The sequence below is a fragment of the Mustela putorius genome, unplaced genomic scaffold, assembly GCF_011764305.1.
Source record: "Mustela putorius furo isolate JIRA1106 unplaced genomic scaffold, ASM1176430v1.1 tig00003972_pilon_pilon_pilon, whole genome shotgun sequence".
NCBI classification, from domain to species: Eukaryota; Metazoa; Chordata; class Mammalia; order Carnivora; family Mustelidae; genus Mustela; species Mustela putorius.
Genome location: NW_025422115.1, coordinates 17,977,160 through 18,004,531, shown reverse-complemented (window position 1 = coordinate 18,004,531; position 27,372 = coordinate 17,977,160). Strand labels below are relative to the sequence as shown.

The 27,372-nt window shown below is 44.6% G+C and overlaps 2 protein-coding genes and 1 long non-coding RNA gene across 7 annotated transcripts in view; 2 read left to right on the top strand and 1 right to left on the bottom strand.

The window, feature by feature from the left end:
• The first annotated feature begins 7,032 nt into the window (after positions 1 to 7,032).
• On the top strand, positions 7,033 to 18,031 carry LOC106006458. The gene is made up of 3 exons (XR_001180500.2): positions 7,033 to 7,343; positions 9,275 to 9,656; positions 16,056 to 18,031. It is a non-coding gene; the product is annotated as an uncharacterized LOC106006458 (long non-coding RNA).
• On the bottom strand, positions 14,672 to 19,877 carry LOC101673302 (40S ribosomal protein S4-like). The gene is made up of 2 exons (XM_045070442.1): positions 19,768 to 19,877; positions 14,672 to 15,542 (listed from the first exon to the last, which is right to left on the bottom strand). The coding sequence occupies exon 2, from the start codon at positions 15,533 to 15,535 to the stop codon at positions 14,744 to 14,746; it is 792 nt and encodes a 263-aa protein (XP_044926377.1). The 5' UTR covers positions 15,536 to 15,542; positions 19,768 to 19,877; the 3' UTR covers positions 14,672 to 14,743.
• Positions 19,878 to 20,069: 192 nt separating this feature from the next.
• Positions 20,070 to 27,372, top strand: part of ARID3B (AT-rich interaction domain 3B) — a 55,343-nt gene continuing 48,040 nt past the window's right edge. For 2 of the 5 annotated variants that reach the window (XM_004758417.3, XM_045070440.1), the window contains exons 1-2: positions 20,071 to 20,224; positions 22,759 to 23,390. In XM_004758417.3, coding sequence (XP_004758474.1) covers positions 22,836 to 23,390 — 555 coding nt within the window. In that variant the 5' untranslated portion in view covers positions 20,071 to 20,224; positions 22,759 to 22,835. Of the gene's footprint in view, positions 20,225 to 21,879; positions 21,952 to 22,758; positions 23,391 to 27,372 lie in introns of all 5 variants that reach the window. The other 3 variants (XM_045070439.1, XM_045070438.1, XM_004758419.3) reach the window with 3 other exon arrangements.

Genomic DNA, 27,372 nt, shown 5'->3' with positions numbered 1-27,372 from the left:
GGGACCATCGAGGCAAATCCCAACCCCCTGGCCTAGCTCTCATCTTCTTATTCAATAAGCTGTTCCTGTCACTCGTTCAGCCTCAACCTCCATTGCTTTCCAATGGGAATCACCTACTTAGGTCAAAATGAAATCAACAGAGGTGCCTGGTGGGCTCTGTCGGAAGGGCATGTGATTTTGAATCTTCAGACCCATGTTGTGAGTTCAAGCCCCATGTTGGGTGTAGAGATTACTAAAAATAAATAAATAAATAAATAAATAAAACTTTGAACATAAAAATAATTATTATAACAGTGAAAACAGTGCATGTGAATAGTGGTTTTCAAGCAAACACATATTACAGTCTATGATCTTTGCAATAATTCTGTGAGACACAATTTTTTAAATTACCTTATGCCTTTATTCTGTTACCAATAGAGTGCTCGCTTCGGCAGCACATATACTAAAATATTCTGTTACCAATAGAATTTGCTGACAAGTATTATGTTTAGTGCAAAAGTCCACAAACTTAATGAGTATAGTTACTTGTCACTTTTAACAACTTTTTATTTTCTTTTATTTTTCTTAAAGTTTTTATTTATTTATTTCTCTCAGAGAGAGAGAGAAAGAGAGCACAAGCAGGTAGAGGCAGAGATAGAGAAGCAGGCTCCCTGCTGAGCAAGGAGCTGGATGCAGGACTGGATCCCAGGACCCTGGGATCATGACCTGAGCCGAAGGCAGAGGCTTAACCAACTGAGCCATCCAGGCATCCCAACAACTTTTTATTTTGAGAGAATTTCAGACTTATAGAATGGTTGAATGAAGAATACAAAGACCTAACATATACCTTTTATTCAGATTCTTAAAATGTTAACATTTAACAAATTTGCTTTATCATTCTTTACCCCCATATGTATATATAAACATACACACATATATGTTCCTTTAGAGGTAAAAAGGCATAACTGTAATTTACTCTCAAATGGTCTACTTGCTCAGGAAATAATTATATATGTTTATATATTAAAACATATAATATACAAAACTATATGTCATGTATTTATATATTAACATATAAATATATTATTTCTATTATATATATATATGTATATGTTCCCTCAACCATTTGAGAGTAAATTGCAGATATGATGCCTTTTTACCCCTAAATACTTGAATATTTCCTGAAACAAGGGCTTTTTTTTTTTTTTTAAGATTTTATTTATTTATTTGAGAGAGAGAGCATAAGCAGGGGGAGCAGTAGAGGGAGAAGGAGAAGCAGGCTCCCCACTGAGCAGGGAGCCTGATGCGGGACTCGATCCCAGGACTCCAGGATCATGACCTGAGTCAAAGGCAGACTCTTAACCAGCTGAGTCACTCAGGCACCCAACAAGGGCATTCTTTTTGTAACAATAGCACAATTACAAAATGTGAAAAATAACACTGATACAATAATACTTGCTAACCTACAAGCCTTATTCAAATATCATCAATTGTCTCAGTAACGTCCTTTATAGCAAAAAGAAAAAAGTATTTTTCTGCTTCAGGATGCAATCCAGGATCACATGTTGTATTTCATCTATAAGTCTCCCTAGTTTCCTTCAATCTGGAATAATTGCTCAGTCTCTCTCTGCCTGCCATTACCTTGTCACTTGAAAAGTATAGGCCAGATGTTGTGTACAAAATCACTCCATTTAGTTTTATATGTGTTTTTTCCTCATGATTAAATTCGGGCTATGCATTTTTGTCAAGACTACTGCAAAAAATGATGCTGTGTTCTCGGTTTATTAAATCAGGAGGCATATGCTTTCTATTTGTCTCACTACTGGTGGTGTTAATTAACTTTGATTCCTAAGTTAAGGTGGCATTGGTTGGGTATCTATAGACCATATCCTATTCCTTATAAAACTTTCACCCACTAATTTTAGTATTCATTGACACTAGAGTTCCTAATTCTTTTTTTTTTTTTAAGATTTTATCTTTAAGTATCTTTAAGTAATCTCCACATCCAACAGAGGGCTCAAACGCACAACCCTGAGATCAAGAGTCACATGCTCCACAGACTGAGCCAGCCAGGCGTCCCAAGTCCCTAATTTTTTTAACTGAAAAAGGACACATGACTCAATGGTTCAAAAAAATCCAAACCATATAATACAGTAAATAGTAGAGTGAAAAGTAAGTCTTCTGATATCAGATCCTGACTCCCTCCTCCTGTTACTTGTCTTTTTCTTTCTTTTTTATTTTATTTTATTTTATTTATTTATTTGACAGAAAGAGATCACAAGTAGGCAGAGAGGCAGGTGGGGGCAGGGGAAAGCAGGCTCCCTGCTGATCAGGGAGTCTGATGTGGAGCTTGATTCCAGGACCCTGAGATCATGACCTGAGCCAAAGGCAGGGGCTTAACCCACTAAACCACCTAGGTGTTCCTACTTGTTTTTTTCTGTGTCTTTGTGGAAGAAGCGATGTTACAGGATACTGAAGCCCATTTCATTTTCTTCTTTCTGGATCTGCAAGAGGAAAATACTTCTACCCTGTCCTGCAGTGAGGCTGTGCCCAGGAGGCCAATTTTGGCTCAAAGACTGTGCAGAGAAGTGATATGTGCACTTCCGGGTCAGAACATTTAGTTCCAGTGTACGATTCCCCAGCTCTCCCTTCCCTTGCTGCAGCAAGGGATTTAGATGGTGGAGTCACTGGACAGAAACAGCCTGGATCCCTGAGGCACCACATGGAGCAGAGCAGCCTTCCAGAGCTGCCTGTCTTACACCGGACACCTGTGGCTCAAGAAATATAAGCCTTTGCTGTGGTGAGTAACTGATTTCAAGTTCACTACTGTCGTGTCATCACTACTACACGATTGAGTTTATCCTAGAAAAAATGTCCTGAAAATCCCTCATGTATTAAAAATATGAATTTATGCCTAATTTTACTGTATGTAAATATATTATGAAATAGTCTATATCTTCCTTTTCTAACCTAACAACATCTTTGAGACTGTTCTACTTCAGAATAGGCGGCTCATTCTTCTTCAGAGTTAGAAAGTGCTCTGTTACGTGAATGGACACTAGGGTATTTGGAAGGTATCTGACTTTCATTTAAATTTCTTAAATAGGTACTACACACAGAGAGTTTAAAAAGAGTTCAGAGTATGTGTGAAAAATTCTCCCTCCCATGGCTTCCCTGAGCAAACACATTTCCCACCGAAGGTAACCAATATTTCCTGTTCCCTATGTATACTTCCAGAGATAGGTTACACGTAGGATGTTGAAATGAAGCTCACTTAGTCTGATTTGTCTCAGATCCCCAAACAATAAAGTCACATTCCAAGTTAGATGCCAGTCCACCACCACAGGATTTACAGGGGAAGATGATAGAAACACAGCTTTTCATTCTTAGTTCACCACCCACCTCCAGCCTGTAAAAGATGTTGGAGAGGTTGAAAAATATAGGAGAGTTAAGGTTTTTAGAGAAAGTTATCCGTGTCCTGAGTCATTGCCACACCCCTAACCTCATTGTAAGAGTATGTACCCATCACCTCACACTGATGGGAGGAGTTTTACTGGGATCACCCAATAGTACATAATGCGTGTTCCTTCCAATTTGAGAGACAGAGTGGCCAGTGTCTGAGTTACAGCTGGAGTAGGTCAAAGGTGAAGGACTGCCTCAGGCCTCCCACGGGGTAGAGATGAGGCTATGGTTTGGGTTGTAGCCACACTCCCAAATGAACGTGTCCTTTGCTATGAAACATACATGCAGGGGGTCTGGAGAAGTTCAGTCTCAGATCCTTTTCGAGAACGCTGCCAGAAGTGACTACATTTCAGTGGGAGGAAGGTGGAGGCACATCCCCAGATGCCCAGAGTCTTGAGAAAGACTTATGAACAAACACCAGTAAAAGCAATGCCTTCATCTACAAGAAAGAAACTACAGAGATGTGGTCACCATTGATGGAATGATGGAGCTTTATAGAACTAAGGAATCCATTCCCTTCCCCAAAAAGAGTAGCATTAAATCTCTGCAAACCCCAGAGAATGCAGTTGCCACTCAGGACAGCACTAGTTAAGGGCAAACTTGAGCTTCTGGCCCAGAACTTCGTCCATATGCTCCACATTTAACAGACCTTACGGTTGTGCAAGTCATTCACTGAAACGCGTGCCTGGCTGTAGGTGCAAACGGGGCTCCAATCCAGCCTGCTTTCCAAGCTCCAAACCATATGCCCTGGCAGGGGGTTGTGTCTTCTCGGAGGAATTGCCTTTTTCTACTTCACACGGAGGCGCAGCCCTCTCCCTGTAGGATGGCAGGCATCCCCGAGGAGAACCTCTTTCTGACCTCCACCGAGGCAGCACATAGACTAGCAGACCCCCAGTGTGCAGGGCTCAGAGACATTAGCTAGCAAGAGGAAGAAAGGAATGGAAGTATTGAATGAGGGAGTGAAACCGGTCACACAGTCCTTTTCTGTGGGAGGTGACCCACCTCACAGAGGCCCAAGCTAGCTGCAAGGGAGGAAGAAGCCTCAGGGGTTTTCTTGTTATTTGGTTTTCAAGATTTCATTTACTTATTTGCCAGAGAGAGAGAGAGAGAGAGCGAGCACACGCAGGGGGAGTGACAGGCAGAAGGAGAGAAGCAGGCTCCCTGCTGAGCAAGAAGCCCGATGGGGCGCGATCTCAGGACTCTGAGATCATGAACTGAGCCAAAGGCAGATACCTAACTGACTTGAGCCACCCAGGCACCCCAAGAAGCCTCAGTTTTAAATCAATTTTAGAATGATGACTCTTACAGGGGGCTGGGCATTTTTGTTGCTTAACTCACGCTGTCTGGGAGACCAGTGTGACAGGAGGACTCATGAAACCTAAGAGTGATCAGCACAGTTGAGGGACCTGACCAAGATCTCCTCTAAGGGGGCAAGGGGAAACCAGAGCCCCTGAGAATAAATTTAAAAAGTCCACCGGAAGAGTTGTATCCTGTAGTGGAGACCTCGAGCTCCCTACTAATGTGCATTCCCTCCTTCAGGCACAAAGCCAGGCAATGTTTCCTACTGTCCCTTGCAATTAGATAGAATCTTTAGACTCGATTCTCTACAATGGAATGTGAGCCAGATTAGGGTTAATCTGATGGGTGCCCCTTCCAGGACTGGCCTAGTAACAGCCACTCCCCACTTCCCCCACGCCATGAAACTCTTTTCTTTCCTCTTCTGCTAACTGGATACAATTGGTGACAAGGACACCAAGGATGATAGGCAGAAGGAACCTGGGTCCATATAAAATCCTTACTAATTGCAAAGGGAAAAAGAATAACTTTACAGTACAGAGAACTGGCAGACAACCACCTTAACCAAGTGATCAAAGTTAACGTCGTCATACCATATGCCTCCTGATACGATGCACTGAAAATAAATGGTACCACTTCTGCAGTGTTCCTTCCAGAAATGCATATCCTCAAATCTAATCAGGCAAACCTGAACTGAGGACATGGTACAAAATAACGGGCCTGTACTCTTCAGAAAGTCAAAGCCAGAGTGTCTGGCTGGCTCAGTCAGTTGAGCAACCTGACTCTTGATTTCGGCTTCGGTCATGATCTCAGAGTCATGAGATCAAGCCCCTACATCAGGCTCCATGCTTGGGGCAGAGTCAGCTTGGGATTCTCTCTCTGTCTCCCTCTGTTCCCCCACACGCATGTGCACACATGCTCTCTCTCTCTCTCAAATAAATAAATAAAAACCTTTTTTTAAAAAAAAAAGTCAAAGTTATAAAAGAAGACTGTAGATTATTTAAAGGAAAATAAAGAGATTGGACTTCCTTTAAAAAAAAAAAAAGTGTTTATTTATTTATTTGGCAGAGAAGAGAGAGAGAAAGCAAGTACAAGCAGGGGAGGAGCAGGCTCCCTGCTCAGCGAAGAGCCCAGTGTGGGCAAGGAGCCCAATGTGGGCCTCTATCCCAGGACCCGGGATCATGACCTGAGACAAAGGCAGCTGCCCAACCAACTGAGCCAACCAGGCGCCCCAGGGCTTTCTTTTTTTCTTTTTGAATTTAAGTGGGCTCCACACCCATTGTGGAGCCCAGTGCAAGGCCTGAACTCAGGACCTTGAGATCAAGACCTGAGCCGAGATCGAGAGTCAGACATTCAAACAACTGAGCCATCCAGGCGCTCCCAAGAGATTTGACTTTTTTTTTTTTTTTTTTTTTTTTGAGATTTGACTATTTTAAAATGCAGTGTGTAATCCTGGACCAGAAAAACAAGTTTTTGTTTTATTTTTTAAAAATTTTAAAAGATTTTTATTTATTTATTTGACAGACAGATCACAAGTAGGCAAAGAGGCAGGCAGAGAGAGAGGGGGAGGCAGGCTCCCCACTGAGCAGAGAGCCCAATTCAGAGCTTGATCTGAGGACCCTGAGATCATGACCTGAGCTGAAGGCAGAGGCTTTAACCCACTGAGCCACCCAGGTGCCCCAAGTTTTTGTTTTATTTTGATATAAAGGATACTTTGGGGACATTTAGAAAAAAAAGGAGTATGATCTGTAAGTTAGATAATAGTATCGTGTCAAAATTCATTTCCAGGGACGCCTGGGTGGCTCAGTCAGTTAAGCCACTGCCTTCAGCTAAGGTCATGATCCCAGGGTCCTGGGATTGAGTCCCGCATAGGTTTCCTTGCTCAGCAGGGAGCCTGCTTCTCTCTCTGCCTCTGCCTGCCACTCTGCCTGCTGTGCTCTCTCTCTCTCTGACAAATAAATAAAAATAAAGTCTTTTAAAAATTGATTTCCAATGAATTGTACAATGGTTATGTAGGAGAGTGTACTTGTACTTTTGAAACACACACTAAAATATTTAGTTTTAAAGGGATGTTGTATCTGTAAATTACTCTCAGATGGATCATAGAATAGAATAACATGTATACAGAGAGAGAATGATGAAACAAATGTGGTAAAATGTCAACATTTGCAGAATATGGGGCCAATGTATATGGGAATTTTTGGTACTAATTTTGCAACTTTTCTTTAGAAAACATTATTACCAAATAACCTTTTTTTTGGACAGAGAAACAGCCAGAGAGGGAACGGAAGCAGGAGGAGCAGGGAGCTGATGTGGGGCTTGATCCCAGGACCCTGAGATCATAACCTGAGCCAAACGCAGATGCCTAACCACTGGCACCCCACCAAATAATTTTTAATTATATACACTTGAACACCTAGAGTGGAAAATGATGGCCAGTGGGACAGAAAACAAAAGCATGGGAAGAAAGACATGTGGCTGAGTAGTTGTTGGCTTTGCACTTCATACAGTCATCGGGTTGCTCCAAGGTTCTCGTGTTCAGTAGCAACTTCGAAGGATCATCTGCTTTCTGGCAGCTCTTGGGGAACCTCGATTTCAAATGTCTGGTAAGTGCCATTTTCCAATTTTTTGTTGTTGTGTAACAGATAATCTCATGTTAGCTGAGGAACATGAAACTGAAGATCAGTCCTTTGGAGTTTGACTGCTCTAAGGTCTTTTTCAAGCAAGGTTTAAGTTCCTTAGTCCCAAAATACCCAGTGTCTGATCTAAGGGCATTTAGAAGCTGGTTAGGTGGCTGGCAAGGGAATGTGACCTGTGCCTGTTACTGAGTAGACTCAGTAGGTCTGGTTAGTCCTTTGCAACATGCAGCCAGCTCTGCCTATAAGAGGTTAGAATCCAGTAGACTTCTAGCCAATAGAATCCAGTAGTATCTCTCTGGTGGAGAGATTCCTGGTTATATGGGCCTGCCTGCCAGTGACAAATTCACAGGGAGACAAGCTGTGAGTTCCTGAATGTGAAGAACTTGGGGTCTTATTTTTTTTTAAGATTTTATTTATTTATTTGACAGAGAGAGAAAGAGAGCACAAAAGTAGGGGGAGAGGTAGAGGGGAAGGGAGAAGCAGACTCCCTGCTGAGCAAGGAGCCCAAGGCAGGGCTCATCCCAGGACCCTGGGATCATGACCTGAGCTGAAGGCAGAGGCCTGACTGAGCCACCCAGGTGCCCTAAGAACACGGAGTCTGAAGTACCGAGGACAGTACTCAAGGCCATGGGAACTCAATTGGTATCCGCTAATTTAGCTCATTAAATTATCAATATTTCTTTTGTTCTCTCCACTTTTCTTTTTTTTTTTTTAAGATTTTATTTATTTATTTGACAGAGACAGCAAGAGAAGGAACACAAACAGGGGGAGTGGGAGAGGGAGAAGCAGGCTTCCCGCTGAGCTCAGTTGTTAAGCATCTGCCTTTGCTCAGGTCATGATCCCAGGGTCCTGGGATCAAGTCCCACCTCGGACTCCCTGCTCAGCAGGAATTCTGCTTCTCTCTTTGCCTGCTGTTCCGCCTGCTTGTGCTCACTCTCTCTGTATCTCTCTTAACCTAATAAATAAATAAAATCTTAAAAAAAAAACCAACTCGCTTTTTTTGGTGTCTGTTTTTAATAGGGACACTTGAAGAGGTAAAAAGAAAAAACATTCTCTTTCTTTCCATGGTTTTCTGAAGTCATGATCATGAGTCAGAATGTCAGAGTGTATTGGCAGCTCCTTGCTGTGTTTAACAAGATACCATAAGAGGCAAGCTCAAGCAAGAATGTCCTGGTTTGCAAGCTGACACGAAAAGGAACTGAGGGCGCTCAGAACTAGGGCCTTGTGCCCCAACAGCAGGAAAAAAGACTGAAAAGGTTATCCACAAAGATATTTCAGTTAAACAGAGGACTCCAGCACGAGTGCAAAGAAAAGTCTCGAGGCTTTCCTTCCTCCTAAGCCTTTGTTTCATATGGCTTCACTGTAACTGCCATTAAGTTGGGAGAGAGAGGCGTGGAGTAAAGAAATAAATGAAAGTTGATACTTCTATCCTGGAAAAAAAAATCTTTGAGGCATGATTTCTGGTACAAGAAGCTGCTTAGAAGCAAATCGACCCGAAGATTCTGTACTGCCTCAACCCCACAAGCCTGGCCTGAGTAAATAAGGAAAGCCATAAAATAATACCTGGGGCCATACAGTCCCCAAGGAGGGCATGCCCCCACCTCACGTATAGCCAGGGAAAGCACTGGCAGAGGGCTGAACCAGGGCATAAGGAGAACAAGGACAAGAGAATTTTTCCTAAAGAGCAAGATTGGATCTCTTCTAGGTGCTTCCTTCACTACCGGAAAGGGAGTCTTCACGGTGTCCATCTAGCAGGATTCCATGATTGCTTTAGACATGACTGTACATGTTTCCCAATCTCCCTCTTCCAAGTAGTTTGTGTTGCAGTTTTCCTGTCCCCTCTGTCACTGTGTAGTGGGGTAATGGTGACGTGGCAACAACTTGGCTTTTAATTATAGGTTGCTGGATCGTGAGGAAATTCGTTCAGGCCAATTGAAGAAGACTGCGATCCAAATTTTCATATGGATGCCATAACTGGATAGGACTTCTTGTGGTCTCCCTTTGGGGAAGAGTGATTGTATTTGGTGACCAGAAAGACCAACTGTAACAGAGATCTCTTGCTGTCTGCCAAAAGCCATTATTCTCTGCAGGCACACACCCCTTCCAATTCGGGAGTGGCCATACGACAAAGTTTTCTCCAATGTAATGTGACTGGAAGCAATGTGTACCACTTGGTGACTATGGGGTGGGACAGCACAAGAATGAAGAGCCTAGGCTCCTGAACACCAGCAATGAAAGACGACCATGTCCCTGACCTGAATATCTGCCCAGGACTGTCAGGTAAGCAAGAAATAAACTATCTGTGGGCGCCTGGGTGGCTCAGTTGGTTAAGCATTTGTCTTTGGCTCGGGTCACGATCTCAGGGTCCTGGGATCGAGCCCCACATCGGGCTCTCTGCTCGGTAGGAAGTCTGCTTCTCTCTCTCTCTCTCTCCCTCTGCCCCTCTCCACTGCTTGTTCTCTCTCTCTCTCAAATAAGTAAAATCTTTTAAACAAAAACAAAACAAAACAAAAAAGAAACAATTTTGATGAGTCACATTTTGGATCTGCTTGTTGCAGTAGACCCCATAAGTCATACAGTATACCCCATGAGATATACCCCATGAGTCATGCTTGTTCCACATGATTACATACTCATACAAATGATGTACATACTACATCCTTTAAATCACAATTATTAATGGTAACATACTAATCACCCTTTAACAAACCTTGCTTTTTTTCATTTAATGTCTTGGGAAGTGTTCCATATCAGTCCATTAAAAACTTCCTCATTTTTTCTTTACTTTCTTTTTCACTTCTTGATAGTGTGTTTAACTATTTATTTAACCAGTTCCCAACTGATGGGCATTTAGGCTGTTTCTGGTCTTTTGTTAGACACTCTCATGCTCACGTTCTTTCAGCTGGTCCTCTGCAAATGCAAGATACAGGTCAGCCTCATGTACAGAATGCTCTAGTTTTACTCTCTGATGTGGGACTTAGCTTCTTTTAGCCAAATTGCAAAGCTAATATGTGACATTACTGATTCTCTATGGCACACTAGGATAAATTATGTATTACAAAATAAACTCAGGGATGCCTGGGTGGCTCAATGGGTTAAGCCACTGCTTTTGGCTCAGGTCATGATCCCAGGATCCTGGGATCGAGTCCCGCATTGGGCTCCTTGCTCAGCAGGGAGCCTGCTTCTCCCTCTGCCTCTGCCTGTCACTCTGCCTGCTTGTGCGCTCGCTCGCTCTCTGACAAATAAATAAATAAAATCTTTTAAAAAAATAAATGGTTACAAGTGAAATACTGACACTACTGGGAGGAACGTGGCATGGTGGTCACCAGCATGAATTACAGTCAGACAGCCCTGGTTTCAAATCCCAGCCCTGCTCCCTATAACATAACCTTGGGCATGTTACTTAACTCCGGTGAGCATGTTATCTCATCTGTGAAATGGGCATTATTGTGAGGATTAAATGAGAAGGTAAGTGAAGCACTTAGCACATAATAACTATCAGTTAAGAAGTACTATAGATTTTTCCTTAATATAGCATTTTTTTTCTTTTTTTAAAAGATTTTATTTATTTATTTGACAGACAGAGATCACAAGTAGGTAGAGATGCAGGCAGAGAGAGAGAGGAGGATGCAGGCTCCCTGCTGAGCAGAGAGCCCGATGCGGGACTCGATCCCAGGACCCTGAGATCACGACCCGAGCTGAAGGCAGAGGCTTAACCCACTGAGCCACCCAGGTGCCCCTAGCATTTTTTTCCTATTGACCAAAGACAACAAAAGTTAGACTGGACTCTGAGGTTAGGGCATCCATCGTAATTATCTTTATTTTTAAGATGGGAATTGTTTCTCAAAAGATTAAATCATTCAAATTTTTTCTTTTTTGAAATAATTTTTATTTTACAAATTTTTCTGTAATTTGGTAGTTACTTTTAGAATTCTACCACTGGCATCTTCCCAAGTCAGTAGAAATTATGGACTTCATTGTTTTTAACGGCTATACCCATTTTGGAGATAACTTTTCTTTTTCATAAGGACAAAGGCCTCAAATTTTGTGACTGTTCATGAGTTTTCTATCAAACAATTAGGATTCAACTGTATTGGGTCAGGGCTGATCCCATATTACAGGTCCAGGAAATTCAGTCATTGTCAATGTTATCATTGATGTTAAAACAAATGACACAGAGACTGCTTTGGGGAGTGAGAAAGAATTGTAGAAAAAGCATGCAAATGTAAATGCCATTCTCCTAGCACTTGAATTCCAGAAGTGAAACTGGATGGCTGAACTGTCCATATTAGGAAATGACTGGTTGCTTGATGAGCACATAGTTAAGCTCAGTAGTTTGCTTTTCAGGGGGGTGTGGGTGGCATGGAAGGGAATTGGTTAGGAGGACATTATTATCAGATCAGTTAGTTTTAGAACCACTCTATTCTCTTCCAGCATAATCTCAGTGCAGTTATAAGCATTATAAAATCAAACTTTCACTTCAGTTGGAGAGCCTGAAAACCCAGCTCAGTTGGGTTTTCTTTGTTTTTTAATGCAGAGGGCTTGAACTCACGACCCTGAAACCAAGCCCTAAGCTGAGAACAAGTTTGATGCTTAACCAACTGAGCCACCCAGGAGCACCCCCAGCTCAGTTTTTTGTTGTTGTTAAGATTTTATTTATTTATTTGACAGAGAGAGATCACAAGTAGACGGAGAGAGAGGCAGGCAGAGAGAGAGAGAGAGAGGGAAGCAGGCTCCCTGCTGAGCAGAGAGCCCGATGCGGGACTCGATCCCAGGACCCTGAGATCATGACCCAAGCCCAAGGCAGCGGCTTAACCCACTGAGCCACCCAGGTGCCCCCCAGCTCAGTTTTTAAAGGTGAAGTTTCTGAATCAGATTCCCAAATAAGGTTATCTGTTATTCCCTGAAACTGCAGCAGGTGAAAATCCTATGTTAAGATTGGTTTGAATCAAAGCTTTCAACATATGCTCTTGCTATAAAGTAGTAAATGAAGGCACGGGATACAGATAAGCCCTTTCCACCTCTCTGGCATTGCATGTGGTTCACCTTAATAAAACACCAGGGGCTCCCTTTATACAATACTCAGTTTTCTTTAGCTAAGAATGAGGGCTAAGATAGCAGTAAGCGGGCACTGGGAACACGGCTGTGTCATGTGATTCATGGGGACAATAAAGATATGATGAGCCAGGCACCCAAACTCCTCAAGCCACACAAAGCCAAGTGCTTCCCACCCTATATTGGAGAAACTCCTTTCCTCCACCCCGTTTTTGGAAGCTTCTTTTTCACTGAAGTTTCTCTAGGATACTTCGCATCCTCTGAGCCCATGTTTCCAAAATACTTACTGTCCTAAATTCTCTATACTTTAGTCCTGAAATTGACAGTTGTGTTGTTGTTGTTTTTTAGTTCAGAGAGAACAAGAATCCTGGCCAACTTTAACAATAGAAAATGCATATTACTGTTCTTGATAAATCAACATTCAGTGTTGGTGCTTGGAAATAAATATTTTTTTTGGTGGAGATAAAGCCCCCGGGCATGTGCAGGGGTCTGTGGACACATTATGGCAACTGGTTGGCTCCATGATTCTTCCAGCCAACCAAGCTCACTGCCAGCCCAGCTTCAACTCAGACTTCCTCTCCTCTTAGCCTCACCAGCACTTGACAGTGTCGAGCTTATCACAGCTCCACTGGGTGGGGAGCCAGATGGCTTCCAAAAAGCCCCGACCAGAGGCATAGACCTATGACCAGATGTTGCATTCTGGGACAGATGGCTTGAAACACCTCCTGCTGCCTTTTGCTCTGACAGTCTGCGGGACCATTGAGTGTGAGAGCCATCAGAGAAATCTGGCTGGAGTTTGCAAAGACAGCTTTCAATAAACCATCAAGGAGAGTGAGACAATCTAAGGGTGAGTCAAAAGCAAGTCACTTTGGGATCAGTGAGTCACTTGTTAATTGCTTTAGAGGTTTGACTTGTTCTGTTCCTCAGTGACAGAACCATACAGTCAAGGCAGTCCATCAGGACGTTGGCCAATCCCAGAGCCACAGGCTGGAAAGGACCTTTGCAGTGAGAGTAGGTCGAAAGGGAATGTGGCAGGAGAGCAGCTACCTGCAAAAGAAGGCTGGCTACAGAAGAAGGGAGTCCCTGTTACTTTGAAGGCATTCTCCAAGCTCAACTTTGGGTCTCAGCCGTTGGGTGCTGACAGTTTTCCCAGGTTGACGGGCTTGTGGAAGCTCACATGTCAGGTAACTCAAGTCATCAGACACCAAGTAACAACTGCCTAATTCAAAATATGAACAGGGCAGTAGAAGAAAGGACTGAAGCATCAGCCTGACGGGCTTACCCTCCCTGCTCCATGGGAAGACACGCAGCACAGTGCAAAACCAGTCAGGCCGCAGGCAACATTACGGGTGCCTCCAGCTCCATGAAGAGGTCCCTTCAGGAATCTGTGGACTTGATCCACCACCTTTTATACCCCACCGGATGGTCACATTCCTTCTCTACATTTACTCGGCGAGGCTTTACACATGCTCAGAGAGGCTCCTGAGGCTATACCTTGACCTCAGGATAAGAGGAAACCCTAATCATCTGGTCACATTTTAATTTTCCATGGCATTAAAGGTTTAGTAACTGCAGGACAGTCCTTTCCTGACTTACGAGGCTAGTCAATCCTGCAAAACCTCTCATGGAACCAATGCAAGCTGAAAATGTCATCACCGGTAATTTCAATGGGAAAACATTTTTTGTTTCTTGAGTCCCCAAACTGATACTCATTCATGCTCAAACGTCAAATCTCATTGAGACAGACCCAATTACATGAATAATTAATACTGGCTATCATGAACGCAAATGGAAGCCATCTTTCTCTTAACTAGTTATGACTAAATTACATGATTATTCTATAATATGACCATTTCCCTGTTGTTTCTTAGTTTTTATGTCCTATACATGTAAGCTTAAATTTAAGACAAAACATACATACAAATGACACTCAATACTTACACAATTCAACCTTTAGTTTAAAAAAAAGAAAAAAAAATGAGCAATAGGGGCGCCCGGGTGGCTCAGTCATTAAGCATCTGCCTTAAGCTCAGGTCATGATCCCAGGGCTCTGGGATAGAGCCCCACATCGGGCTCCCTGCTCAGGAGGAAGCCTGGTTCTCCCTCTCCCACTCCCCCTGTTTATGTTACCTCTCTCGCTGTCTCTTTCTCTGTCAAATAAATAAATAAAATATTTAATAAATAAATAAATAGCAATAAAATCAGTGAAAACTACACAAATGATATTAGTTTTGTTGTTGTTTTTTTTTTATTGTGCTGTATGACCTTTAATTAGGTATAAAGACTTCCAATCACGTCACCTAGGGACCATTCTACCCGCTGCTCTGTTTGGCCGCCAGTCTCTTGTCTCTCTCTTCAGCAATGGTGAGGCGGATACCCTTTCCACGGGGAAGAGAAATCCATGGTTTGTTGCCTTTGCCAATAACAAAAATGTTGGAGAGTCGGGTGGCAAAGCTGTTGCCACTGGCATCTTTCACGTGAACCACATCAAACGAACCAGGGTGTCTCTCTCTGTTGGTGATCACACCAATTCTTCCCAGGTTAGCACCCCCAGTCACCATACACAGATTACCAGTGTCAAACTTGATGAAATCAGTAATCTTTCCAGTTTCCAAATCAATCTGAATGGTGTCATTGACCTTGATGAGGGGATCAGGATAGCGGATGGTGCGAGCATCGTGAGTCACCAGATGGGGGATGCCTTTTGTCCCCACAAAAATCTTTCTCACTTTGCACAACTTGTACTTGGCCTCATCGAGTGTAATCCGATGAACAGCAAAGCGACCCTTGGTATCATAGATCAGACGGAAATTCTCTCCGGTCTTGTCAATGCTGATGACATCCATAAAACCAGCAGGGTATGTTATATCAGTTCGGACCTTGCCATCAATCTTAATAAAACGCTGCATACAGATCTTCTTTACTTCATCTCCTGTTAGGGCATACTTAAGTCTGTTCCTTAAGAAAATGATAAGAGGGAGACACTCTCTCAGCTTATGGGGACCAGTAGATGGGCGAGGAGCGAACACACCCGTCAGTTTATCCAGCATCCAATGCTTTGGAGCTGCTACACGCTTCAGATGTTTCTTGGGACCACGAGCCATGGCTGCGCTAGGAACGAAAAGAGGCAAATGATATTAATTTTACTGAACAAGTTGAAATACAATGGACATGACATGTAAGATTACCCCTGCTGTAAATAAGCAAAACAGTGAGAAATCAGATGGGACAACATAAGATAACCTAGACTAGCCACGTGAAGGGGATGTATGGTGGCTCTCTTCTTTAGGTGCTAAGCAGCTCCAAGAAGTATATCCGACTAAATCCAGTCTATTAGACACAAAGAAATACCCTGGGTGTCATTTATCTTTTGCTGAAAAATTAACCCACCTCAAAATTTATTGCTTTAACTTTAGAACAATAAATATTATTTTTCACTGGTCTGTGGGTTTACTGGGGGTTTCTTTGGGTCTGGGCCAGCATAGCTGGACTTAGTCTACAGTGGCCTGGCTCACATGTCCAGGGCTTGGCAGGCTAATTGGTCTAAGGAGCCACACTCATATGTCTGGCAATGGGTTAGATGTCAGATGAGGTGTTGACATCCTTTCTCTCCTCACCCATCAGGTCAGCTGTGAGTTTTTCACAACGTGGCAGAAGAGTTCCCAGCAGCAAGAGAGAGCAAGCCACCATTTGTAAGCACTTTTTAAAGAATCTCTTTGTATCAGATTTGCTAATGTTCCATAGAACAAAGCAAGTCACATGGCCAAGCCTAGATTCAAAGGGAGGAGAGACTACATCTCTTGAGGGGAGAAGCTGGAAAATACCAAGGCTATTCTGTTCAATTCTATCATGGAAGCCAAAATAGAGAGATTGAATGATATTCCTTATAAACTGAACGGGTGATTTATCTCAGGGTTTAAACATATTTCCACTGGGGTGGGAGGAGACTTTTCTGTTTTAACGACTGAGGTCATCTAGTAAGGCTGCCATCTTGAGTTAAAACCAAAGAGGAAGGCTACGGCTCTGCAGGCCACATGAAGAAATTTCAGTCTTGATCCCAAGAGCAACGGGACACCATAGAACATGTTAAAGAGAGATAAGATCACTTGGGCTATGGTGAGGATAGTAATTCTAGAAACTTTTCCGGAAAGGGGAATAGTGAGATAAGCCTTTCGTCATAGAATATGGGGTCAAGGGAAAGATTTTTTGTTTGTTTGTTTTAAAGCAAATATGGTTGAAACTAAAGCTTGATAGACTACTGATAGAATGATACAATACTGCAAGAGGTTAGAGGGAGAGCCCTGGGAACTGGGAAGGGAAACTCCAGCATGCATGAAATGTTTGGCTTACAAAAAATTATCATACAATAAAATTGACTGTATTTTGCTGTATCGTTCTCTGGGTTTCAGAAGAGTCCCATCTCCCCAAACCCTCCATTTTGCTATTTCTTTATACTCACTCCTTTACCCCTAACTACTGGCAACCACTGACTCATTCTCCATCACTACAGTGCTCATCTTCTCAAGAATGTCACTTTGAGATTAGCTTTTTTCATTCAGCAGAATGATTTTATTATTATGTTGGTATAATGCCAAGTTGTTGGGTATATCAATATTTCATTCTTTTATATTGCTGAGTAGTACCCCACTGGGGTCGGCTTCTGACAACATTCCCCAGCTGAGTATATGGTTTCACTATTCTATCAGTTATTCAGGCCAAAACCTTGGCTTCATCTTTGACTCGACTCTCTTCTTCAACCTACACATCCATCATTAAATCCTCAAGGCTGTACTTTCATAATTGACCTAGAATCTGACTTCTTAATACTTGCGCCGCTGTCATCAAGTTCAAGCCACCATCTTCCTTTGCCAGGGCAAGTGCTTCTACTCTTTCCCCTTGCCCTGCAGTATGTTCTGCACACAACAGCTAGATTGAGCCTTTTAGAGATTTAGATCTAATCAGGCCACTCTTCTGCTCAAAACTCTCCAGTGGTTTCAGTGTTGACAATCCAGAGTTGTCACCATGGCCTAAAAGACCCACAGGATTGAGCCCCTAACTACCTCTCTGATGTCTTTTCTGTCACCATCCCCCTCACTCACTCTGTTTCAGCTCTAGGGGTCTCTTTGCTATCCCGTTAGTAAGCCAAGCATGCTCGTGCCTCAGAGAATTTGAACCTGCTGTGTCCTCTGTCTGGAACACTCCCTTCGTAGATATCCACATGGCTCAGCCCATCAAATCAATTCCAGTTTCTACTTATCAGTCCCTCTCTAATATCTAAAATAGCAGCTGACACCATTGTCTAACCCCTACTCTGCTTTGTTTTTTGTCATAGCACACATATATTTTTCTGTCTCTCAACACTAGAAAAATCTTTTAGGATGAGGACTTTGTTCACTGCTTAACAAGCACCTAAACAGGTGCCCTGCTTGGCATATAGAGAGAGTTCAATGAATATTTTTTATTTAGTAAGTTATAGAAGGAAAAGACAGAATGGGAACACATGTTAATTTCTAGATCTTAGGACATTCTACATTTATTTCATTTTAATTTCAGTATAGTTATCATACAGCATTATATTAGTCTTGGGTATACAATACAGTGATTTCATAATTCTATACATCACCCAGTGCTCAAATGCACTCCTTAATCCCCATCATCTGTATCTTCCATCTCCCCACCCACCTCCCCTATGGTAACCATTAGTTTGTTCTCTATGGTTTTTGCTTTGGTTTGGTTTTTGGTTGTTTTTTTGGTTTGTTTGTTTAGATTTTATTTGACAGAGAGAGACAGTGAGAGAGGGAATACAAGCAGTGAGAAGCAGGAATCTAGGATCATGACCTGAGCAGAAGGCGGATGGTTAATGACTGAGCCACCCAGACACCTATTGTTTATTAAGTTCCACATGTGAGTGAAATCATATGGTATTTGTCTTCCTTTGCCTGACTTATTTCACATAGCATTATACTCTAATTCTATCCAAAGTGTTGCAAATGGCAAGATTTCATTCTTTTTTATGGTTAAATAATATCCATTGTGTATATATCACATCTTCTTTATACATTCTCCATTGATGGACACTCAGGCTATTTTTATAATAATCTGGCTATTGTAAATAATGCTGCAACAAATATAGGGGTGCATGTATTCTTTTTATTTAGTGTTTCTGTATTTGGGCAGTATAGGGCATTCTGATTTTTCTGTTACTTATTCAGTAAGATAATCAGGGGAAGGTGTATGGGAACTGTAGGGCTACAGATTTGCAGAGACAGTGAAAAGCAAGTTAACTAGAAAAATACTGCAATGAAATTTCCAGGCATTGTTCAGAGCCCATTTAAGGTTGAAATTAATAATTTAGTGATGCCAGTCTGTTCAGCAAGACAATTTTCTACAACAAGATACAGGCATGGAGAAGCATGTTGGTCCATCTAGGGGGGGAAACTTAGGTGGGGAAAAGAGTGGTGGGCAGGCTTAGGAGTAAGAGTAGGATTGTAATGGAATACAATCGTATTTAAAATGCATTAAGAGGGGAAGTGAAGGACGCCTGGATGGCTCAGTTGGTTAAGCAACTGCCTTCGCTCAGGTCATGACCCTGGAGTCTCCCGATCGAGTCCCACTTCAGGCTCCCTGACTTTCTCCTCGGTCATGCTGTCTCACTCTCTCAAGTAAATTAAAAAAAAAAAAAAATTAAAAAGGAGGGGGTAGTGAAGAATGTGGACTAATGGGGGCTTTCAATGGATTAGAAGTACTTCTAAGCCTTTGAAAGTCCCCATTAATTAAAGTTTTAAAAAAGTTAAGTTCTTGAACAGTCAAGCTGAAAGGACATCAGGCTGTAACTGGGCAGAAGGATGTTCCAATTAGTAATCTGTGACGCGATAACGTTTCTGGTGACAAGGTCCAGGTTTTTATTTAAATTTGGGAGGCTGATGTAAGGGTCGCTAGAGATGAGGCCCAGACGGTAACCCGGCAGTTTGACTAAAATGATCAAGGAGGAAGCTAGAGGGGATAAAAGTAAGACAAGGAGCTGGACGAAGCAAGACGATCTGGAAGAGGCGGTTAAACAGGTGGCAAAATCTTAAAAGCGTTGGAGAAGCAAGGGTTTTTACAAGAGGTGGCCGCATTCGGTACATAGCTCCCCGACCTCCTGAACCTGAGGAGTGAGAATACTAATTCTCCAAGGGATGAAGTACCCTCGAGGGACAGCCAGGTCTCCGTCGGAGAAGTTCAGAGAAAACTGATTTGGAAGCGGGAATCTCGGAGAAAGAGCGATATGAGAGCAGTGAACTGGGAAGGGGACCGAAGCAGAAGAAAACACGGACACGCCTCGTCCCTAATTTACCTTCCTCCCAACCGGACGCTGCGCCACACCAAACCCGGCAACTAGAAAACAGGCTAAGAGTGGACGCCGACCGGCTCTTTCCAACTCCGCGCGGAAGTCCTCGCACCGGAACGCCGCGATGTCCGCGCTTTCCCATTGGCGGAAACTTCCGCCAGCGTCAGTCCGCTTCCGCCAACGACTCGATCAGGCGGGGCCGTCCCTCGAAGTCACTTCCGTTTGACCCCGCCCCTCGGTCCCTTTTTGGCCGCTTCCGGCCTTAGGCCCCGCCCCCTGTCCAATGTGGCCCCGCCCCCACCCCGCCCCGGGCTCACGGCTCCGGCCCCGCGGCGCCGCTTCCGGTGCGGGCCCCGCCCCGGCTGTGGCCCCCGGCTGCGGAGGAGTCCGAGACGCGGCTGCTGCGCCGGGGCCTGAGTAGTCGCCGCCACCACCACGGGCGGATCCGGAGTGCCCTGCACAGGTAAGCCCCGTGGGGCCCGGCTCCCCCGTCGCGCGGGAGCGGGGGCTGTAGCAGGTGGAGGGGCCGGAGGGGAGGGGAGGCAGGTGTGTGGGGGGGAGACGCGAAGGCGCGGGCTGGCAGAGCACGGGGCCCGCGGAGGAAAAGTGAGAGCTCTGGGAGGAGAGCCGAAGCGCCCTGCAACCCTTAGGGTGACTTGAGATAAAGAGATGGGAAGAGTGAGGGCCCCCGGGAACTGAGAGGGCGAGGGTAGGTGGGGTTGGGGCGATCGAAGAAGAGCCAGCGGATTGGCTGGGAGGGCTTGATAGAGGTAAAAGTGATAGGGCTGGACTGGGGGGGGGCTAAAGAAGGCGGCGGTGGGGGTTGGGGGCTGGCGTAACCGGGAAGGAGGTATGGGGCTTCAAGGGGACCGGGGCCAGAGGGATCCCGGAGCGAAGGTAGCGGGAATGGAAGGGGAGGCCGGGCTCAAAGCTTCAAGGAGCCCGTTGCGCCGGGCAGGGTGGTCCGAGAACTTTAGGGGAAATGGGGGAGGGGGCCGCGTGAAGGGATGAAGTGGTTTAGATTTCTGAGACACAAGTTTTCGAACCGTGGGCAAGTGGCATTGTTGTTTGGATCTTTCGGCTTAGGGACGGCGTAGATGGGCTCTTTTGGGGGAGGGTGTGTGTATTGAGTTGTGGAACTGAGTCATCTCAATCTTACTAAAGAGGCAGTGAGACGCCTCCCCCTCTGCTGGGGACAGCACACTGAGAAGATGGTGCCACTGGACAAGAAGCAGTTGTTCAAAGACTGGCAGGACTCAGTTGAAAAATGATTCCTCTTGTGATTGATTGCTTGTAATGATTATAAGGAAAATTAAAATGACCGCTGAATTATTTGCTTTATTCTTTTGTTTAATTTTTTTTACGCTAATTGTTTCTATCCTAAATGAATACTTTTGCCAGCTGGATTTAATGTGGGTGTAAATCTTTTCATGTTACACTATAAAAAGGGCTAAAGCAGAATGAAAGCAGTGCGACAGGCATAACTCACACTTTCTCAAGTGCCAAGAGAGGAAGTAAAGGCAGTAAGAGGCAAATTGGAATTTGAATCTTTCACAGATTCCAAAAGGCAAAAGCAGTGCTTCTCAGATGAACAGACAATGAGAATTTTTATCTTTACTTTTTGCCTAGCATTAAAAATTGCACCTTTTCTCCCTACCCATTAAAAGATTAGTAAATGCAAGCGGTTTTTATTGCTGGGGATGTGATTCCTTCCCCGTGAATTTTTGAAGATGCTGAAGACATGTAGTGTTTTTAATCTTTATACTCAGTTCTAAAACAGTGAAACAATGCAAATATCAAGTCTCGACCTGTGCAGTGGAGCTTCTTTCAGGTGATGACAACATAGCACGCCATGTTGCAAGTCCTGTTCACCTAAAATTTGCCCATGCATAGTAATCCATTCAGTTATGGATACTGGAGACTTGCTGAGGAAACATAACTCAAGTAAGGTTTGTTGGGGCTGGAGCCCTGGAGAGGAGGAAGGGAAAGGAGGAGCTAGAGTGGGAAGAGGGTGTGAAAGGGGGCTGTGTTTGGAGACTGATTGGTATAAGAATGCTGATAAACCTGCCCCCAGAATACTTTTGGCCTGAAAGCCTTTTCTGTTTGCGTTTGTCCTAGACTATCATAGTAGAAGTGAATCAGAAGGAAAAGGGCTGTGAAGAGATTTACTTGGCTGTTTATGAAAAAGAGGTATTAGCTTGTTGTTTAGACAATATTGATATCTGTTTCAGTTTAATTAACTTTAAAATCTCCAGAGGAATCCCCCCCCCCCGTTTGTTTTTTGAGTGACCACTGCAATTTGAAACTCTTGCCTCCTTGCATGTTTCTTTCATGTTGTTGAAATTGGATTCTTTTTGAGGCCGTAATGTACAGTTAGCGGGGCTCAGCCTACTTGAAAAGCAGGCCGGCAATTCGATCTGGGAAAATCTGAAAAGTTTAAACCTAAGAGCAGTTTGCTGTGTTCTGCTTTTGTAAGAGCGAACTCATTCTGTCTGCCTGATAGCTCTGTGTCTAGCTAGGACGGTACTTTCTTTCTCTGATGGGCCTGGGAACATAAGCCTCATTCTCTCTTTTGTAGGCAGGCTCTTCTTTCCTTCATTATTGTGATTTTTCATATTCACAACCTTTGTGCAGTGCAAACCTGGTTGCCTTTTCAGTAATAAAGAGGCCAGCGTTTGATAATGTCAAGATCAGGACACAGGTTCACAGGCTAGATGCCATCAGGATGTACTGATTTTTAAACCCACAGCTGTCCACCATTGTTGAGACTCATCCCACATTTCCTCTCTTAAATCCTGTTCTTCACACTGTTCCCTACCACTCACCTTCCCTGCCCCCCACCCTTCCTCCTCCTAGAACCCGGGCTTTAGAAGCATATATTTAGTGTTCAGAACCCCAACCCTTTACCAGAAAAAAGAAAGTCTTTTAATACCTGTTTTACTATTGTTTTTTTCCCCCTTGTTTCTTCTTCTTTGTGGTTTCTGTTAATCACTTAAGGTTTAGACCCAGTGTGCCGGCCGGGCTGTCCCCAGCTTCAGAGCCATGCCAGTCGGCGGCTGAAGCTTAAGGCAGCGATGGAGCCCCTGGCACGACAGAAGCAGCCGCGGCAGCCACCGCCACAGCAGGCCCCACAACTGGCGCCTCTGCAGATGGATGCCAGAGAGAAACAGGGACAGCAGATGAGAGAAGCCCCATTCTTGTATGCCCAGAAGCTCGTCGCACAGCAGACTCTCCTTTCTGCGCCCCCCGGGAGGCCATCTGGCAGCCCTACCCTGGGCCCCCTGGCCAGAGGGCCACCGGCCGCTGCCGTGGCCCGAGTTTTTGAACAGAGCAACGTGAACTCCGAGCCTGAGGAGGAGGAGGGAGGTCTGGAAGATGAGGATGGGGATGATGAAGTTGCAGAGGTGGCTGAGAAAGAGGCCCAGGCCGCGTCCAAGTATTTCCATGTGCAGAAAGTGGCTCGCCAGGACCCCAGAGCAGTGCCTGGATCTGGTCTGCTTCCAGCACCAGCACTCCCACTGCGTGGCCAGCAAGCTAAAGAAGACCATACCAAAGATGCTTCCAAGGCCCCACCTTCGGTCTCCACAGCTGGGCAGCCGAGCTGGAATCTGGATGAGCAGCTCAAGCAGGTCAGTCTTCATGGTGCAGGGGGTCATTTGTTCTTCCTAAAGGCTGGGCAAGAAGAGTCCTGCCAGGGCCAGCTTCTCTGCCAGTCCGCACCTTCTCACCCCACCTCTGTGACCCGACAGCCTAGCCATGAATAGACTTTGAATTTCTTTTCTCATACTTGTTTTCTTGATTACAGCACTGAAATGTGCAGGTTACTAGTCCTAATATAGATTGTTTCAAATGGGATGTGAAAGAATGTCAGTACAGTCTTTTTTTTTTTTTTTAAAGGAAGGATGAGGTTGCAACAGTGTTATGCGGGATATCTAAAAATGCAATGTGTGACTCTAATTACAGTTCTTTTAGTGAAAGAACAATCTTGCCTAAGACCGTTCCTTAGCTCCAGGCTAAACCAGGATCATGCTCTTTAAGGACAGTTTTGTTGTTTTGCAGTTACATATAGCTGACAAGAAGTGCTTGCGTTGTGTATATTTTCCAACAAAGAACATTACAGACATTTCACTTCACCCTTACACCATCCCCTTTGAAAGAGGAAGGGGTAGGGGCGCCTGGGTGGCTCAGTGGGTTAAAGCCTCTGCCTTTAAGAGAGAAACAGGGACAGCAGGTCATGATCCCAGGGTCCTGGGATTGAGCCCTGCATCAGGCGCTCTGCTCGGCAGGGAGCCGGCTTCCCCCTCTCCCTCTGCTTGCCTCTCTGGCTACTTGTGATCTCTCTGTGTCAAATGAATAAATAAAATCTTTAAAAGAAAAAAAAAGAAGAAGAAAGAGGAAGGGGTAGACCTCAAAATTCCCAGCTTAACCAAGGCCAGCTTAATTGGTTTTCAAACATAGGTGAGCATCACAGTCCTCCCGAGAGCTTTAAAAAATACAGATTCTAACGTCTTAAAGAATTATATTGGGGTGGAGCCTAAGGAATCTGTGTTCTTAACCAGGCCTTTGGTTTCTAATTGCTCTTTCCCTTTCTGACCTGCTGTGCAGTTTTTCCTCACCCAGAGAGCCGGGAGTGCTGCTGATGGGTTGTTCCAGGTTAAGTGACTCATTGATGCTGAGACAGGGAGCTCATGACAAAGCTGGTAGTACCTGGATACTTCCTATAAATACAGGCTCTTCAGTGGCCCAGTGGTGCTCTTTGGAAATCCGTTGTGAAGAGCTGTGGGTTTTCACAGGGCGACTGAGAAGTCATCTAAGAAAGGTCCTTTGGAGCCTGAAAAATCAGCGTCTTTGTAGAAAGGAGCCCTGTGTAGTTGATCAGAGTTTTAGCGCAGCGGTATTTGCAGTGGATTCCAGAGCTTGCAAAGTGGGGTTCAGTTCCCATCTCTTCCAGTTATTACCCTTGTGATCTTTCCGGAGGGCTGTCAGTCTCTCTGAGCATGAGTCTTTCATCCCTGAAGTGAAAATGATGAAGTGTGCCTCTCCCAGGGATGGTGAGTGGTCTGACTGAGCTAATGTGTGGTCGGTCTTCGTGCTCCCTGTGCTCCTCTCTGCTCAGAGCACCATCCTCTGCTGCAGCCCCACAGATGGGACGGGCTGGGCTCAGAAGCAGGCAGAAGATGCTGAAGTGCCCTGGGGTTTTCCCTCGGCTCGCCCCGCGGTAGTGGCTGGGCTGGGACTTGGATTGGAGAGTCCCAGCTTCCACGACAGCAGCAGCCTGGCCGCCAGCCCAGACCCGCCTCCTGGCTGATTGCTTTAGTTTAGCAAAACATCTGTGAGTTGCCTGCAGCCCCCGCGCTGCCTTGTGGCTGGCAGAGTTCCATGCCGGCCGCTGAGTCAGCTCATAGTGGGATCCCGCCCTGACAGCACTGGGAAAGTTCAGGCCCGAGGCGGCTGGGCTGCCCCCGCCTTGGCAGCTGGCCAGCCTCTGCGTGTGTGCGGTCGTTCCTAGAAAGTGCAGCCGCGTGCGAGGAACAAGTGGAGCTCCAGAGCCTGTCTGTCTTCAGGAAGTGCAGCAGGTGTTGAGGTCAAGCCATTAGAGCTTTGAAAAAAGAGACTCTTCAGAAGCGGCGTGTGCACACACACTTGAGTGCACAGTGGCAGGCACCCAGCGCCGGGTTCTGGGCGAGTCGGCCCCATGACTACACAGCTCAGTGCTCAGGCGCTGGCTGCTGGTTTCTGAAACCCTTTGAGTTCATTTTAAGTTTCTGAGGTGTACCCACTAATTATAGACTGCCTGGCAGAACACCTGCCAGAATGTTTTATAAACACCAGCAGAGCTGAGACCGAATCTCACACCCTAAATTCCCCTTTGCCTTGGATTTGGAGATCGAGAACTGGGTTAGGGGGTCATTGGGTAATGGTGACTTTGAAATCTCTGATGCGCCCCTCCTTTTCCTTTTGAATTTAGTTTTACAAAATCGCTTTGGCCTATGCGCACCTCCTTTGTCTAATCCCATCTTTAAAGCAGTAAATAAAGGGCTCCTAGGTGGCTCAGTCGGTTAAGCATCTGCCTTGGACTCAGGTCATGATCCCAGGGTCCGGGGATCCAGCCCCATATCAGTCTGCCTCTCCCCTTCTTCTCCCTTCCCCGTGCTGGTGCTCTCCTGTGTTCTCTGCTCTCTCACACTCTCAGTGAATGAGTAAAATCTTCAAAAAAAAAAAAAAAAAGGAGCAAACAATATGCTTAGGGATTTTAAAAAAACCTTTTTTTAAAGTTGTGTGTATGAAGTGGGGCTGAAAAAATATCCCTGGAGAGAGCCTGTAGAAACCATTACAGACCATGAAACTAGCTTTTGTATTGTTGACAGTCTTTTGTTTCTTATGCAGTTAACTTGTAGAGAGCAGAAATGGAGTATTCCTTGCTCCAGCAACAGTTACAACGATCTTCTGCAGGTAATACAAAATGATCTCACTGTCAGTGTGTTGCGGTGTCCATTTTGTTTTTTTATATAACAGACTTTTACAGAAGCTTCTTTGGGCCAGGCCTGAGCCCCATGGACTAAGGAACTCACAGTCCAGTAGCAGCCGTGTGGAAACCTTAAGGGGCATTGGGTCTCATTGGGTCTTGGGTTGCAGTAATTTCACTCTATCCTGAGTCAGATGAAGCCCAGATGCCCAGCCCTAGCTATGCTGCAGATACTTTCTTTTTTCCTTTTTTTAAAAGATATGTATTTGTTTATTTGAGAGAGAGAGAAGGAGCATGAGCTGGGGGGAGAGGGAGAAGCAAACTCCCCTCTGAGCAGGGAGCCCAATGCAGGGCTTGATCCTAAGACCCCAGGATCACAACCTGAGCCAAAGGCAGATGCTTAACCCACTGAGCCACCTAGGCAGCCTATGCTGCAGATATTTTAAAATAAGTTTTTGTTTCAGACATTCATATATCAAAGCAAAACATTAATTTTGTCTACAGCATAGCTAACATAGCTTGGTCAACTAATAGGAATTCTCAATATTTTGTAAGACTTGGGCAGGGTGTGGGTGCAGGTCAGCAGGCATCTGCCAACCAAAAAGCAAAATTTAAAAAGCTTAAGGACTCTACAGATTACCTTTTGTTTTGTAATCCCTTTCTTAGAACATGTGAAGTCAAAGTAATTTTATGGATTCTCTTTAAAGAAACTCTTAGAAAATAATTGCTTCTTAAGGCCCGGATCGTTAAGACAGAGTATAGTGTTCTCTGACACCAGAGTGATGGGAAGATGGATAATGCCATCGAGCCAGGCATTCTAAAGCCCATCAGATTTCGATGGGCAGAGTAAATAATTGTAAAACAGGCAACAGACAAAGAACTGAGTGTCCTTTCTCTCGAGGGAGATCAGTAGAGCCCTGTCAGCATACAACCAAGTGGGGGGTTGTTGCTGGCCTGTTAGGGGTGGTTTTCTGTCCTCCTGGGAAGAGGATAGTTCAGGCAATACAGGCTTTGTCTGTCTTGAGCCTTTTAGTGGAGCCAGCTTTCTAGAAGGGTGTAGACTCCCTCCCAGAGAATAGAAAGATGAGCAATAGCTTGATAGGCATGGGAGAGCCAAAGTGTGTATGTTTGATTTTTTGCATACT